At 41.5% G+C, this 13,541-nt stretch overlaps 2 protein-coding genes across 2 annotated transcripts in view; one reads left to right on the forward strand and one right to left on the reverse strand.

The window, feature by feature from the left end:
• STX3 (syntaxin 3) overlaps positions 1–13,541 on the forward strand; it is a gene marked incomplete at its 3' end in the record, with an annotated part of 143,598 nt that overhangs the window by 49,781 nt on the left and 80,276 nt on the right. The gene's annotated exons all lie outside the window — the stretch shown is intronic.
• Positions 1,089–4,895, reverse strand: MRPL16 (mitochondrial ribosomal protein L16). The gene is made up of 4 exons (XM_082844138.1): positions 4,739–4,895; positions 4,316–4,381; positions 2,613–2,761; positions 1,089–1,766 (listed from the first exon to the last, which is right to left on the reverse strand). The coding sequence occupies exons 1-4, from the start codon at positions 4,791–4,793 to the stop codon at positions 1,281–1,283; spliced, it is 756 nt and encodes a 251-aa protein (XP_082700264.1). The 5' UTR covers positions 4,794–4,895; the 3' UTR covers positions 1,089–1,280.

Genomic DNA, 13,541 nt, shown 5'->3' on the forward strand with positions numbered 1-13,541 from the left:
CAGTCACGAATACCATGCTCTGTGAACCCTAACAAAGAAGAGGTGACAAAGTTAGGTCAGAAAAACGAGGCTGTCACGCACACCCCTTCTGATTCACGTTGCCAGCTGAAACTGGCTTTGTTGGCCGGCAACTTGTGTACAAGAAACTGTTCCAAACACTGTCCCCAATTCAAGGTTCAGGGGTGTTCTAATGCAACTTAGTGATTAGTTATAGTACAAGAGGTTCACTAAAAATATATTAAAAAATCACGATATACAATTCTCAAGGACCACGCAACTGCTTAAATTTGTACTTTTGAAAGTAAATTATTTTCTTTGCCGGAGGTCTTACTTTTTAAGAAAGTGGGATTTAAAAAATTGACACTTTAGTCAGTGTGCTGTTTTCTGCCCACTTTCAAAGCAAATGGTTTAATATTTTTCCTATCAATCTGTATTTCCTTTGGTTTGAATACAGGATAGAAACCATTGCTGGCTAGCTCTGAAAAAATAGATGAATTCTGTTAAAGGCAAACAGGGAGCTGGAACCATGGGGTTTGAATCACCCAGGGCCCTTGTTCATTCAACAGTAAGATGTGAGTGCTGTGTGGCACCCTGCACTGTGCTAGGACCTGTAGGGACACAGATATAGAGCCAAATACCCCCCATCCCCAGAGGGTTTCAGGCCTAGGAAAGACCACACAATTCAGGTTTTGTTTCTATCAGTTCCTTTTGGTAAAAGGCAAGGGTATGTCTGTTGCCGTATTGTCCAACATCCCCCCTTCTAAGATTGAGAGAAGATGGGTAGCTGGGCGTAAATAAATACGTTGAATCAATTAACCCATGTACTATTGTTTTCTTTGCTTTTCCAAAAACACTAAAAGTCTGTAACTAGTAAAATGTCATAGAAACTAGCTCCTTAAGTGTGTACATATAAAAGGCAGTACAGACATTAAGTCTGACTTGAATCAGAGGTGGGAGATGCAAACGTTTGCTTCAGCCTTGAAGACATTTATCTTATAGCCGGGGAGAATCAGAGCTCCTAACCGTCAGTCAGGCCTGGTTCTTAATCATTTAAGGGAATTAGTGGCCAGTGAGAAGTTACATCATCTTGAGGTGATGCTCAAACTTTATTTAATATAAATACAGTGCACTTAAAAAAACCTGACAGATGACGTACAGCTTTTCAGAAAGCATCTACTCATATGCTGCTCCTTGGTTATGACATCAGAGCTACCCAAAGACTTGAAGGACTGGCTGAGGGGAATAAACAGCCTGTGTCCGTTTCCTGCTTACAATCCTCACTACACACGCTCAGGCATGTAGAACTTGCCCCAGTATCGCCCCTTATGGGTCAGGTCGTAGGGGCTCAGCACTTTCCGTATCCCCAGCATGTTGGCAGTGACAATGCGCTCAAAGGTCCAGGGGTTTTGGTTGTTCCGTTCTCGTCCTTCTCGATCTTTCCACATCTTCTCTAGAGTCTCACGGCTCACGGCCTTCGCGGGGAAGGGCAACTTGTGGGCAACCTGGTTGAGGAAACCCCGTACCTCTTGGAATTCGCAACGCCCGCCCATCTCTACTATGAGGCGGCCAGCCTTCACAGGGGTCACGTAGTGGTCGATGGCACCTTTGCCGCCCCCCATGCGCTGTCCCATACTCTTGCGGGTGATGGGCTTGAAAGGGGCTGGTACTCGCCATAAGGCAAACATGTTCTTGGGGTCCATAGACCGGTTGATTGTCAGGCGCATCATTTCAAAATGCCCCCAGTGGAGGTAACCGCCACCCAGTGCCTAAAAGTAAATGGAAGAATTAGAAACATACGGGGATTTAGATATCCTTCATGGGATCTATTATGTCTCTTCTTTTATGGTAACTGTGGCTTCAATGATACACATGAAAGTAAAAATATAAGTTCTAGTAAGTACCATGGAGGAAAAGCCTAGGGTACAGTAATAAATGGGAACAAGGGTGGACCCGCTTCAATGGATAGCCAGGGAAGACCTCTTTGAGGAGGTGACCTTTATAGCTGAGGCCAGAATGGAACGAACCAGCCAAGGGGAAACAGATGAGTGTTCCAGGCAGAGGAACGGCACATGCGAAGGCTTTGGCACAGCAGGTGGCTTGGTGAGTCTGGGCAGAAGCCAGTGTGGCCGGAGTAGAGAGAGGAATGGGGAACAGACTGCGTTCTGAGAGGCTGGCAGGGGCTGATCGTGCAGGCTGTGGGAATCGGACGTTAAAACATCACTCTGGCTGCCTGATGGGAACTAAATCCTTGTCCATAGCCATGTGTGTAGGTACTGACGTCAAGTCTTCACGGAAGCTACTTGATGAGTAAGGAAACATCTGTCCCACGTACTAAAACATGGATAGTTTTATTTTGACCAGAGGCTTGAGAAAATCTCATGGTCTAACTATGGGGTAAGTTAGGTACCCTCTTCCTTCTGCTTTTACATTATTTTCACTCTACGTAAAACAAAAAACATTTATGACTAATGCTTACTGGGTCCTGCTCATCAGTTTAAAGAGCAACTAGTGGCAGTTCTAGTAAAACCTGTGGAGGAAGAGACGAGAATGAACTCAAGGAGTCTATTTTAATCCCTGGCTTCCGTCCTATAGCCGCTTGACGCTGGACTCACCAAGATCGCAAAACTGCCTTCAGTGAACTCAGTGGCTTCAGTGGAAGGTCCCCTTATGTCACTCAGGTTTTTAGGCTCTCTTCTCACTTTTGGCACAAGTGGTACCCTTTCAACAAATCTAAGCTTGGGCTTTTCAGGAATGGAAACATCTAAACGGAGCACAGACAACCAAGAGTAAGTCAAACCACACATCTCAAAGGATTCATTTTCTTCCTAGAAAGATTTATAACAATCAGGTCAAAGTCTTAAAGTTACCACTCAACAACAATTCCAGAAGTGTGTGAGGTTTATCTTGTGGATGCTTTTCGCTGACACTGGAGTCTTCTGATTACGACAGTGGTTGATGCAAATGTTTTTGAACGTTTTAAGAGCAGAGTTTTAACCTTCAAACCAAAATGCTTTTTTAAAATGCCTACTCTGTACCTAACACTGAAAAAGGGACTGTTAGAGAAGGTACAAAGATATGAGAGTGTCACAAAATAACACTAGGTAACATTTGTGTGTGTGTGTGAATGTTTACTAAGTGCTGGAATTGAGCTGAGTGCTTTACATGCATGATCTCATTTAATCTTTAAAACAGCTTGATAGCCTTGGTATCTTTTAGGGCTTCCTTTTTAATATTTTTAAACCTTTAAAAGTTTAACACACATGTATCAAAGGGCCCCATAAAAAAATGTGAATTACCACAAAGTGAACACACAGACACACCCACATAACATCCACATCAAGAAACACAACATTAGGCAGGTGGTATTTTTAATCCATTTTATAGAAGAGGAACTTCAGGCCTAGAGACATTTTATAATTTGGTTTGGGTCATCCAGTCAAAACAGAAAAGCTAGACACTATGTCACTTAAGAAATGATCAGTGCTCTTTCCTTTATATATACAGGGGCTTTTCGCGCTGAGGCCTGTACTACAATGTGGTTGCTGGGTGAGGGGCCAGACATGCTACCTCTTTATCATGTCTGACGTTTTGACAATATGGAAAAAAAAATTAACTTGTAAGTCATCTAAAGTATTTCTATAGTAAAACAAGCATGGCTCTGTGATGGAGTCCAATATAAAACAGGAGACTTTAAGGGCTACAGAAACTGCCCTCTGCCATTTCTATATGTAGCTACACAGAAACTTAGTAATGCTTTCTCTTGCCTCCACAGCCATATGTACTCCAGTGCATGTAGTAGTTTCTCAATTATGTGTAGAAGATAAGGCCCTCAGAGGTCAAGGCCGCTTTCATTTTTTTTGAGATTTCCAATATATTAAAAAAAAAAAAGGTAAGTTAGATATACCAAATTGTGGCTTACCTTAATCTTTATATTAACAAATTAATGCTTTTCACATAATATTGTTACTGACTGCACATGCGTAACCTCATTTGGAGAAAACATCCAAAGTCTCAACTGAGGCCAGTTAGGTTTAGCTGAGTGGGCAGCTGTGGGCCACGCACCAGTGGTAGGCCATATGGGAGATATCCCATGACAGGTTGGCTCCCTAAAAGCAGGAGCCTTTTTGAGTCTCTTGTTCTTCGATTTCTCTCTAGCGTTTAGAACACTGCCTGGCATACAGTATGTCTTCAATACATAATTACTGAATGGGTGAATGGGGATAGGGGGCACAAGAACACGCCTACTCTTTACCTATCCTCTGCTGGGTTCCATCACAGAAAAGGCTTACAAACAGGAAAACGGATAAGCTCTCACCTTCAAAAGTGGGCACCGGGAGCAGCGTCTTTAGGCCAGCGCTGGCGGGCGGCGCTGCCCAAGCATCTACAAAGACAGATCAAGTTAAACGACGAAGGCCAGGGCTTGGTACACTCTGGACCAAATATGCTCCTGACAGAGGTGTCCTGTGGGTTTGGGACGTGGGTTCCACTAAAGGGGCTCACAGGCACTGCCCCCCGCCCCCAAAGGACAAGCTGGGGACTCTGGGCGCCGATCCCCAGGTTGCACGAACGCTGTTGACCCTTTTGCACGAATCTTATGGCGGGAGGGGCGGCAGCAAAAGGCAGCCCCTTCTCCGCGCTTCCGCAACCGTGCGCAGAGTCTTGGGACTGTGCGAGATACCCGATGCGGGGGAGGGGTGTGGAGAGAGGCAAGGCCTGGAGGGATCAGGGGGCTTCTGACCTAACAAAGGCGCCCGCAGGACGGGCGCGCGGGCGCGAGCCAGCAGCCGCCACATGGTCACGCGCGTGCGGTCGCGTCGGGCTCCCCACGGCGACCGCAGCGAACACTTCGACGCGGGCACGGAACGCGGCACTCTCGAGACACGCCGGAACCGGCTCCGGCTCCCACCTGGTCGGACCGGAAGTTGCGTTCGCGCCGGTCCCCCCTGCAGTGAGGGCGGGTGGAAGCGGAAGAAACCGGAGCCTCGGAACGTGGGTTCCGGCCTGGTGTGAGCGGGTCCCGCCCCGCCTTCTTTCTGGGGTCTCTCCGGAGGTGAGGGCGGCAGGGCAGGGGGTTCTCTCCCCGAAGTACCATGCTGAGAAAGCCTGGGTTCGTATGGCAAGTTGGTTCCTTACAATTCACTACGTTACGCCGCGTCTCTAGCCCCCTTCTCTCCCGCAAGACGTTAGAAAAAAGCGAAGGACTCATCACTGTCTTAACATTTACTGGGCTCTCGCACTGTGTCGGGCGGTGAGTACCTCATCCTTGCGTCTAGTCCTCCCAACGAATCCATGCGATAAGTAAGTCATTGCACCCACTTTGCAGATTCCATCTCGAAGGTCAAAGGATTTAACTTTCCTAGGGTCACACAGCAGGAAAACAGTACAATCAGTATTTGAACACAGTCGGTGTGACAACACAGACCCCAGTGAACGGACAATATGACTCGATATCAAGTTAAAATGAAAAAAGGTATAATTCTTCTGGGAGAATGTTGGGCAACTCATTTTTATGGGCATGATGCTTTTTAATATTTAGAAAGAGAGAGTGTCTCTTTCCAAGCTTCTAGGATACCGATGGGATTACCAATTGAGGCAGATGTCTGTTGTATTTAAATCATGCTAAATCTGTGCGTGGTCTTTCTCCAAGGATTAATATCGTAAATGGCAACAAATAAAACCTGTAATCTCGCAAAGCTACTGGAAGAACTCTCCCTGTCCACAGTTTTATGTACTTCTTGATTATTTGCACACTGACTCTGTATCAAAAGAGTTAGTGAATTTTATTACAGCCAATCATTTCTGTCCCAAGAGCAGTTTTAAAAGGTTAAACTGCCCCTGCCCCCTCAGCCCGTGTCAGATTCTGGGCAGCCCTTCTGTGCTCCCCTCTCCCTTCCACCGAAAGTGGGAGATTCAGATGTACTCAGGTATTTAAAAATCTCAAGCTGAATATTGTATAAGATTGTTTGGATGGAGAATAAAGCTGCCGTACAATCACTCTTTGATTGGTCTTTAAGTCTTCCGGTGCCCTAAAATTTCTACCTCATTGCTTATTTTAAAAGAACGAAAAATTAACTCAAAATTCTACATTTAAGGAGTACCGTAATGTCTATTTTTCTTTGTAAGAGTTGTGTTAAGTACAATGGAGGATACAAATATGAAAAATCGGTGACCCTTTATGAATTTATATTTATGTAGGGATGGTATGATGAGAACACAAATAGCTAACGTTGAGATATAAGAAGTTTAAATAAAGGGCTGTGAAAAATCGAAGGATGGACCTGAGGTCTTCCCTGATCACAGAAAATCATTTTTCCCTTCGATTTTTCTTCTCTTCTGATAGTTCTTTGGCTGTTATTTGTAGGAGACTGAGGTTCAGGGATGAAACGATCTGCAACACAGCTAGTATGATGCAAAGTAGGATTAAGAACCTTGATGAACTTACTTTTATTGGAATGCATTTGCTAACATCTCCCAAAAGTTGGTCTTTGGACTTTCCTGAGGCCTCTGTTAAAAATGTAAATATCTGGTCCCCACTTACTAAGAATCTCTAAAGGTGGGGTTCAGGAAGTCCTATTGTGAACTAGCCCCACGAGTGATTCTAATGCCCAATCAAGTTTGGGAATCAGTGCTCTATGAGCACTTTGAAAATTTAAAAAGTAGAGTATAGGTACAAGGCATTGTCTCTGGACTATACAGGCCAGTGCTCACTGGGATGTATATTTTTCCCACCTGTATAAAAATTATCTAACACCTCAGTTTTTAATCTTCTTGTTTAAACATCCAGAGATAACAGAAACTTGTAGCCCAGTCCCGGGTCCGGTTGTTGACTTAAATGGCACACACAGACACACACACACATACACATACACACCTTACTGCCATGAGAAAAATGAATGTGTCTACACATATTCCAGAGCTTTCCAGCTAAATTAGAGTCAGTCCCAACTTGGGGAGTTAATAGAGTTTTACAGGAGAGCTATTTCCAGCATTTCTCAGGGAGTAAGTCAACAGGCACGAAGAATGGACCTAGTCCTAATTGTTTGGCCAAGAAGAGGGAACAATGCCGACTACCGTTCATGCTTTTGTCTTGGCGTTTACGGACTAGATCCATGGTATTCCTATGAATTTTTTCACCATAATAAATGATTCCCTATTGTGGCTTAGTCAAGTTATTTACAAGTCTGTTATTATAGACCATGCTGTAATAAACATCCTTATACAGACCATTTGGGTACTGTTTTGGTATTTCTTTTGAGCAAATTCCAAAGAAAAATCACTGGATCAAAGGGATGTTCATTTAAAATCATTTTACCTCATCAGATTGCGTGAAACGGGCCTTCACCAACAATGTATCAGCGTGACTTTATATACACCCCTTCTGAGGAAGGATATGAACGTTCTTTTAGAGCTTTGCCAATATGAAAGGTGAAAAACCACATCCAGTGTTATGTTTATAACAGGGTTTTAAAGCAGAATTGCTTCTGACTTAGTTTTGCCTGAGGGCCCAAGGTATGTGGTAATCCCCGTATTCCAAAGTGAGGAGCTGGGCCTCCTAGGCTGGACTTATCAAGGAGCTGGTTGGAAGTGGCTTTGCTCTTCTTAGCTACCCACTCTCCTTCAGCCTGTAAAGAGCACTGGAAAAATCAAGAAAGGAAGTGGAAACTGGCAATGACAATAAAGATTTCTTTGGACAGAGCTGACATACTGTGAGTTTCACTTCCCCTCTCCAGTGGTTAGGGATGAGGTGACCCATCCAGCCTAGTGAGAGACACTTCAGGACCACGCAGAGAGCTTGGTATGAGGCCTCTGCAGTTTGAAGGGGGTTGGTGTTGACACGGGCTCGGGAAAGTCTACGTTTGGAGGCTGATCAAAGCAGCCTGTGACATCAGAGTAGAGAGAAGTAGCCACACTATTATTGATGGCAGGTCAAAGGTGTGAACATCCTGTTGACCAGATGCGGACCCCAGTGCAGTGTGTGGGTTTACGGTTTTCTTATATCCTGTCCAACGGGACCCCATGGAGAGACAAGGAGAAAGAAGGTGGAAGAGGTGTAATGATGGATGTCCAGGGCCTGTGAGAAGAATTATATGCAAACAGCCAACCGTTTAGCAGAGATGAATTTGCCTGCGTCAAGGGAACTGAGATGTCCTCAGCAGTTAGGGTTAGGGTGTGTGTGTGTGTGTGTGTGTGTGTGTGTGTCCTCTGAAGACTCCATAAAGCACCATAAGAGGAAGAGTATACTTGAAACTATACCCGGACCCGAGTCAGTACTGTTGGGTGCTGTAACGAAGTACCCCAGACTGGGTGGCTTAAACAATAGAATTTTATTGCCTCACAGTTCTGGAGGCTTGAAGTGTGAAATCAAGGTGTCAGCAGGGTTGGTTTCTTCTGAGGGATGTGGGGAAGGATCTCTGCTTGGCTGGTAGATGGCCGTCTTCTCCCTGTGTCTCTTCATATCATTTTCCCTCTATGTTTGTCTGTCATGTGTCCAAATTCCCCCTTTTTATAAGAACGCTAGTCTTATTGGATTAGGGCCCACCTTAATTATCTCACTATAACTTGATTGCCTCAGTAAAGATCCTTTCTCCAAATAAGGCCACATTTTGAGGTGCTGGGGGTTAGGACTCCAACTTATGTTTTTTTCAGGGGAGAGGAGGATACAAGTCAACTCATAACAGGTACCATGACGGTAAGCCATCCCAAAGGGGTCAGAGGTGAGGGGTCAGCGGCAGAAAAGGTCTTAAGTGATTGGTAAATGTGCAGAAGTGAGGAAATAAGAGCCCTCTTCCCTTGCCTCCATTTTTGTTTTCACCACTTTCTATCTGGAGTTGGGCTGAGCTGGGAGCGGGGAGCAGCTTTACCTCCAAATGCAATTCAGAGTTTTGATTTTTACACAGTTTTGGACATTTTAGTTACTGAAATCAATACGTTCTCTGTGGCTAGAAGTGACAACACAACTTTTTTTTTTTAATATCAGAGAGTAATGAGAAACTGCAAAAAAAACCCAGCCTTACAGAGTTGGTTTGGATAAATAGTAGAAGGGTAAACTAAAGTTGATTTCTGATAGCCTTCTCTGAGTTCTACTTAGTGATCTAACTTACATCTGGTTATACTTAGTTTGCTTTTTTGTTTTTATTTTTTTGGCCAAACAACATGTGGGATCTTAACTCCCAGACCAGGGAGCGAACCCACAGTCCCTGCATTGGAAGCACGGAGTCTTAACCACTGGACCACCAGGGAAGTTCCTTAGTTTGCAATAACTAGCAATAAAAATTTTAAAAAATAACTAGCAGTGCTGAACTTTTTCTCATCTCTTTGGTTTCATATGTTTTTGTCTGTTTGTTTTACTGTATGTGTGATTTGCTTGCTTGTGTACTTTTCAATCATACTGTTCATTTTTTTTTCGATTCAAAACTGCTTGTTATGTATAAGTACATTAACTCCTCTTCAGTTGTATATGTTTTGATTTTTTTTTTCATTTTTCAGTATGTCCTTTAATTTTCTTTTTGAGGCATGACCATTATGATTTTTTTTTTTTTTTTTTTTTTTTTTTGGCCGTGCCGCGCAGCTCGCGGGATCTTAGTTCCCTGACCAGGGATTGAACTTGGGCCCTTGGCAGTGAAAGCGAGGAGTCTGACCACTGGACCGCCAGGGAATTCCCCATTATGTTTTTTTTTAAGCAGTAAAATCTGACAGTAATTTTCTTAAGAGTTTTTGACTCTGAGCATATGCTTATAAAGACCAGAGGTAGGGATCTAACATAATTCTTTTCCAAGTTGAAAATCCTCATTTAATATGTGACTTTATAATGTACTAAATTCCCACATAATTTTCTGGATTCCGTTTGACATTTTATTCCCTTCTCATGTTCTCTCTGTTCTGAAACCAGTGATACACTCTTTCAGTCATTGTTACTTTATTACACATTTTTATATATGTCTTGTCAAGGTCTCCATTTTTGTACTTTACTTTGCAAAAACCATTATGGCACGTTTTGCATGTTTGATCTTCAAGATAAAATGTAAAACTTTTCGTTAAGTTCCATTTTCTCTCCCTTTCCATTTTTATTTCCTTGGCCAGAATTCTTGTTCTCCATATTTTTGTGTGTGTGTGTTCATTTCAATCTCAGAATCATTTGCACTTCTGAGCAAGACTCAAGGCGTTTGCTATTTCAAAGAACTACAGGCTCTCAGCTGGGAGGGGCTAGAGGAGTCAAGTATTTAGTTCTACCTCCTCATCAGCATGTTATCCTCAATCATGAACTTGCTACAAGTCATTCAGATAGCTGGTTAAAGGCAAGTACAGTTGCATATTGTTTTTATTTTATTTTTTATTAAAAATTTATTTAGTTAGTTATGTATTTAACGGTATTTCAGGAAATTGATTTATTACCATAGGTTCCAGAGCTTAAAGCTGGCATTGCTGAGACAACTCTAAAGAGTGTACCTGCAAACAAAGTCAAGGACTTGGTTCCAGAAGCAGGCAACTGTGTGAAAGCTGATTGGCAAACCCAGACCCAAAGGAACAAGAATCATTTACTTGTGAAATTTAATTGTAGTCAGTTGTTTTGGAATATTTTTGGTTTTTAAAAAAATTTTTATTGGAGTATAGGTGATTTGCAATGTTGTGTTAGTTTCAGGTGTACGGTAAAGTTAACCAGTTATACATATACATGTATCCACTCTTTTTTAGATTCTTTTCCCATATAGGCCATTACAGAGTATTGAGTAGAGTTCCCTGTGCTGTACAGCAAGTCCGTATTAGTTATCTATTTTATATATATAGTGTGTATATGTCAATCCCAATCTTCCAATTTATCCCTCCCCACCCTTACTCCCGGTAACCATAAGTTTGTTTTCTACATCTGTGACTCTGTTTCTGTTTTGTAGATAAGTTCATTTGTACCTTTTAAAACTTGTTTTCATTGAAATGTAGTTGACATACAATATTATGTTAGTTTCAGGTGTACTACGTAATGACTTGACATTTGCATACCTTATGAAATGTTCCCCACAAGATAAGTCTTGTAACTGTCTGGACCCATAAAATGTTATTACGATATTATTGACCACATTCCTTATGCTATATATTCCCTTAACTTATTTATTATATAACTGAGGTTCGTACCTCTTAACCCCCTTCACCTATTTCACTGCTCCCCTTCTGGCAATCACCTGTTTGTTCTCTGTATCTGTGAATCTGTTTTCATTTTGTTTTGTTTGTTTGTTTGATTTTAGATGCCACATAAAAGTGAGATCATGCGATATTTGTCTTTCTTTGTCTGACTCATTTCACTTAGCACAATACCCTCTAGATCCATCTAGATTGTCACAAATGGTAAGATTTCTATTGATAGACACTTAGGTTGCTTCCATACCTTGGCTATTGTAAATAGTGCTACAATAAACATTGCAGTGTTCATATCTTTTTGAATTATATTTTTTTATATCTTCATCAGGTCATACTCAGAAGTGAAATTGCTGGATCGTGTGGCAGTTCTATTTAAATTTTTAAAGGAGGCTCCATACGGTTTTTCATAGTGGCTGCATCAATTTACAATCCTACCAACAGTGCACGAGGGTTCTAATTTCTCCACATCCTTGCCAACACTTGTTATTTGTTGTCTTTTTGATGATAGCCGTTCTGACAGGTGTGAGGTTGTATCTCATTGTGGTTTTGATTTGCTGATTAACAATATTGAGCATCTTTTCATGTACCTGTTGGTTTCTGTATGTTTTCTTTGAAAAAAAATGTCTATTCAGGTCCTCTGCCCATTTTAAAATCAGGTGTTTTTTTTTTTTTTTTCATGTTGAGTTGTATGAGTTCTTTGTGTATTTTGGATATTAATCTCTTATCAGATACATCATTTGCAAATATCTTCTTACACTTGGTAAGAAGATATTTGCCTTTTCACTTGATTGATAGTTTCCTTTGCTGTACAAAAGCTTTCTAGTTTGATGTAGTCCCATTTTTAAAATTTTTGCTTTTGTTTCTCTTGCCTAAGGAGACATATCCAGAAAAATACTGCTAAGGTTGATGTCAAAGAGCTTACTGCCTCTGTTTCCTTCTAGGAGTTTTATGGTTTCAGGTCTTACATTTACAACTTTAATCCATTTTGAGTTTTTGTATATGGTGTGAGGAAGTAGTCTCGTTTAATTCTTTTGCACATAGCTGTTCAGTTTTCCCAAAACCATTTATTAAAGGGGCTGTCTTTTCCCCATGATATATTCTTGTCTCCTTCATTGTAGCTTAATTGACCATGTAAGTGTGGTTTATTTCTGGATCTACTATTCTGTTCCTTTGATCTCCTTTTTGTGCCAGTACCATACTGTTTAGATTACTGTAGCTTTGAAGTGTAGTTTGAAATCAGGGAGTGTGATACCTCCAACTTTGTTCTTCTTTCTCAGATTGCTTTGGCTCTTCAGGGTCTTTTGTGTTTCCATACAAATTTTAGAATTTGTTCTAGTTCTGTGATCAGTGTCTTATAGTTTTCTGAGTACAAGTATTTTTCCCTCTTTGGTTAGATTTATTCTTATTTTATCCTTTTTGATGCAATTATAAGTGGAATTGTTTTCTTAATTGTTCTGATAGTTTGTTGTTAGTATATAGAAACATGACATTTCTTTATATTAGTATCCTGCAACTTTATTGAATTCATTTATTAGCTCTAGTTATTTGGTAATGTCTTGAATTTTCTATGTGTAGTATCATGTCATCTGCAAACAGTGATAGTTTTATTTATTCCTTTCCAATTTGGATTCCTTTTATTTCTTTTTTCTTTGTCTGACTGCTGTGACTAGAACTTCCAATACTATGTTGAATAAAAGTGGCAAGAATAAGCAGCCTTGTCTTGTTCCTGATCTTGGAGGAAATGCTGTCAGCTTTTCATGCTTGAGTAAGATGTTGGCCGTAGGCTTGCCTTTATCATGTAGAGGTATGTTCCCTCTATATCCACTTTGTTAATTCCATACTATTTTTAAAGAGGGGAAAAGTATTTGGTAGCAATCTTCCTTCCTCTTTCTCCTGCATCTTCACAAAAGTGGTTATGCATAACTGACCACTCCCTAAAGGAGGCTTAGCCTTTACCAGCCATGACCACTAGAGGTCACAAAAGCACTTATTTTAGTCACTGAAACAACGGAATGCAGTCTGGGGCATTACAGATTACGCAAAAATGAACCCACACAGACTACATTTAATTAAGGTGCTTCCTCAAAGGGGAATTGCAACTTCTCATAGCAGACCCATTGTCAACCTCACTCCCCTGTCCCCCACCCCTGCCAATACAGATGAACACAGTTAATAACTAGGTAGGTAGTTAAAACGAGGTTTTCATACATGAAACCAGCCTGAGATTCCCCCTAGTCTTTCATGCCCCTCTTTTTCCTTCAATTTCTATCATTATAGCAAGCGCTGGGTGCGGAATACACACACACACACCTTCCTTTGGTTGCCCAATTTTTTGTTAAAGGAGGAAAAGTCATCTTTGTTTAAAGTAATTTCCCCCCATTTCCATTGCTCAATTATTATGTGTTGAATGG

The sequence above is a fragment of the Leucopleurus acutus genome (genome assembly GCF_964270905.1).
Source record: "Leucopleurus acutus genome assembly, chromosome: 8".
NCBI lineage: Eukaryota > Metazoa > Chordata > Mammalia > Artiodactyla > Delphinidae > Leucopleurus > Leucopleurus acutus.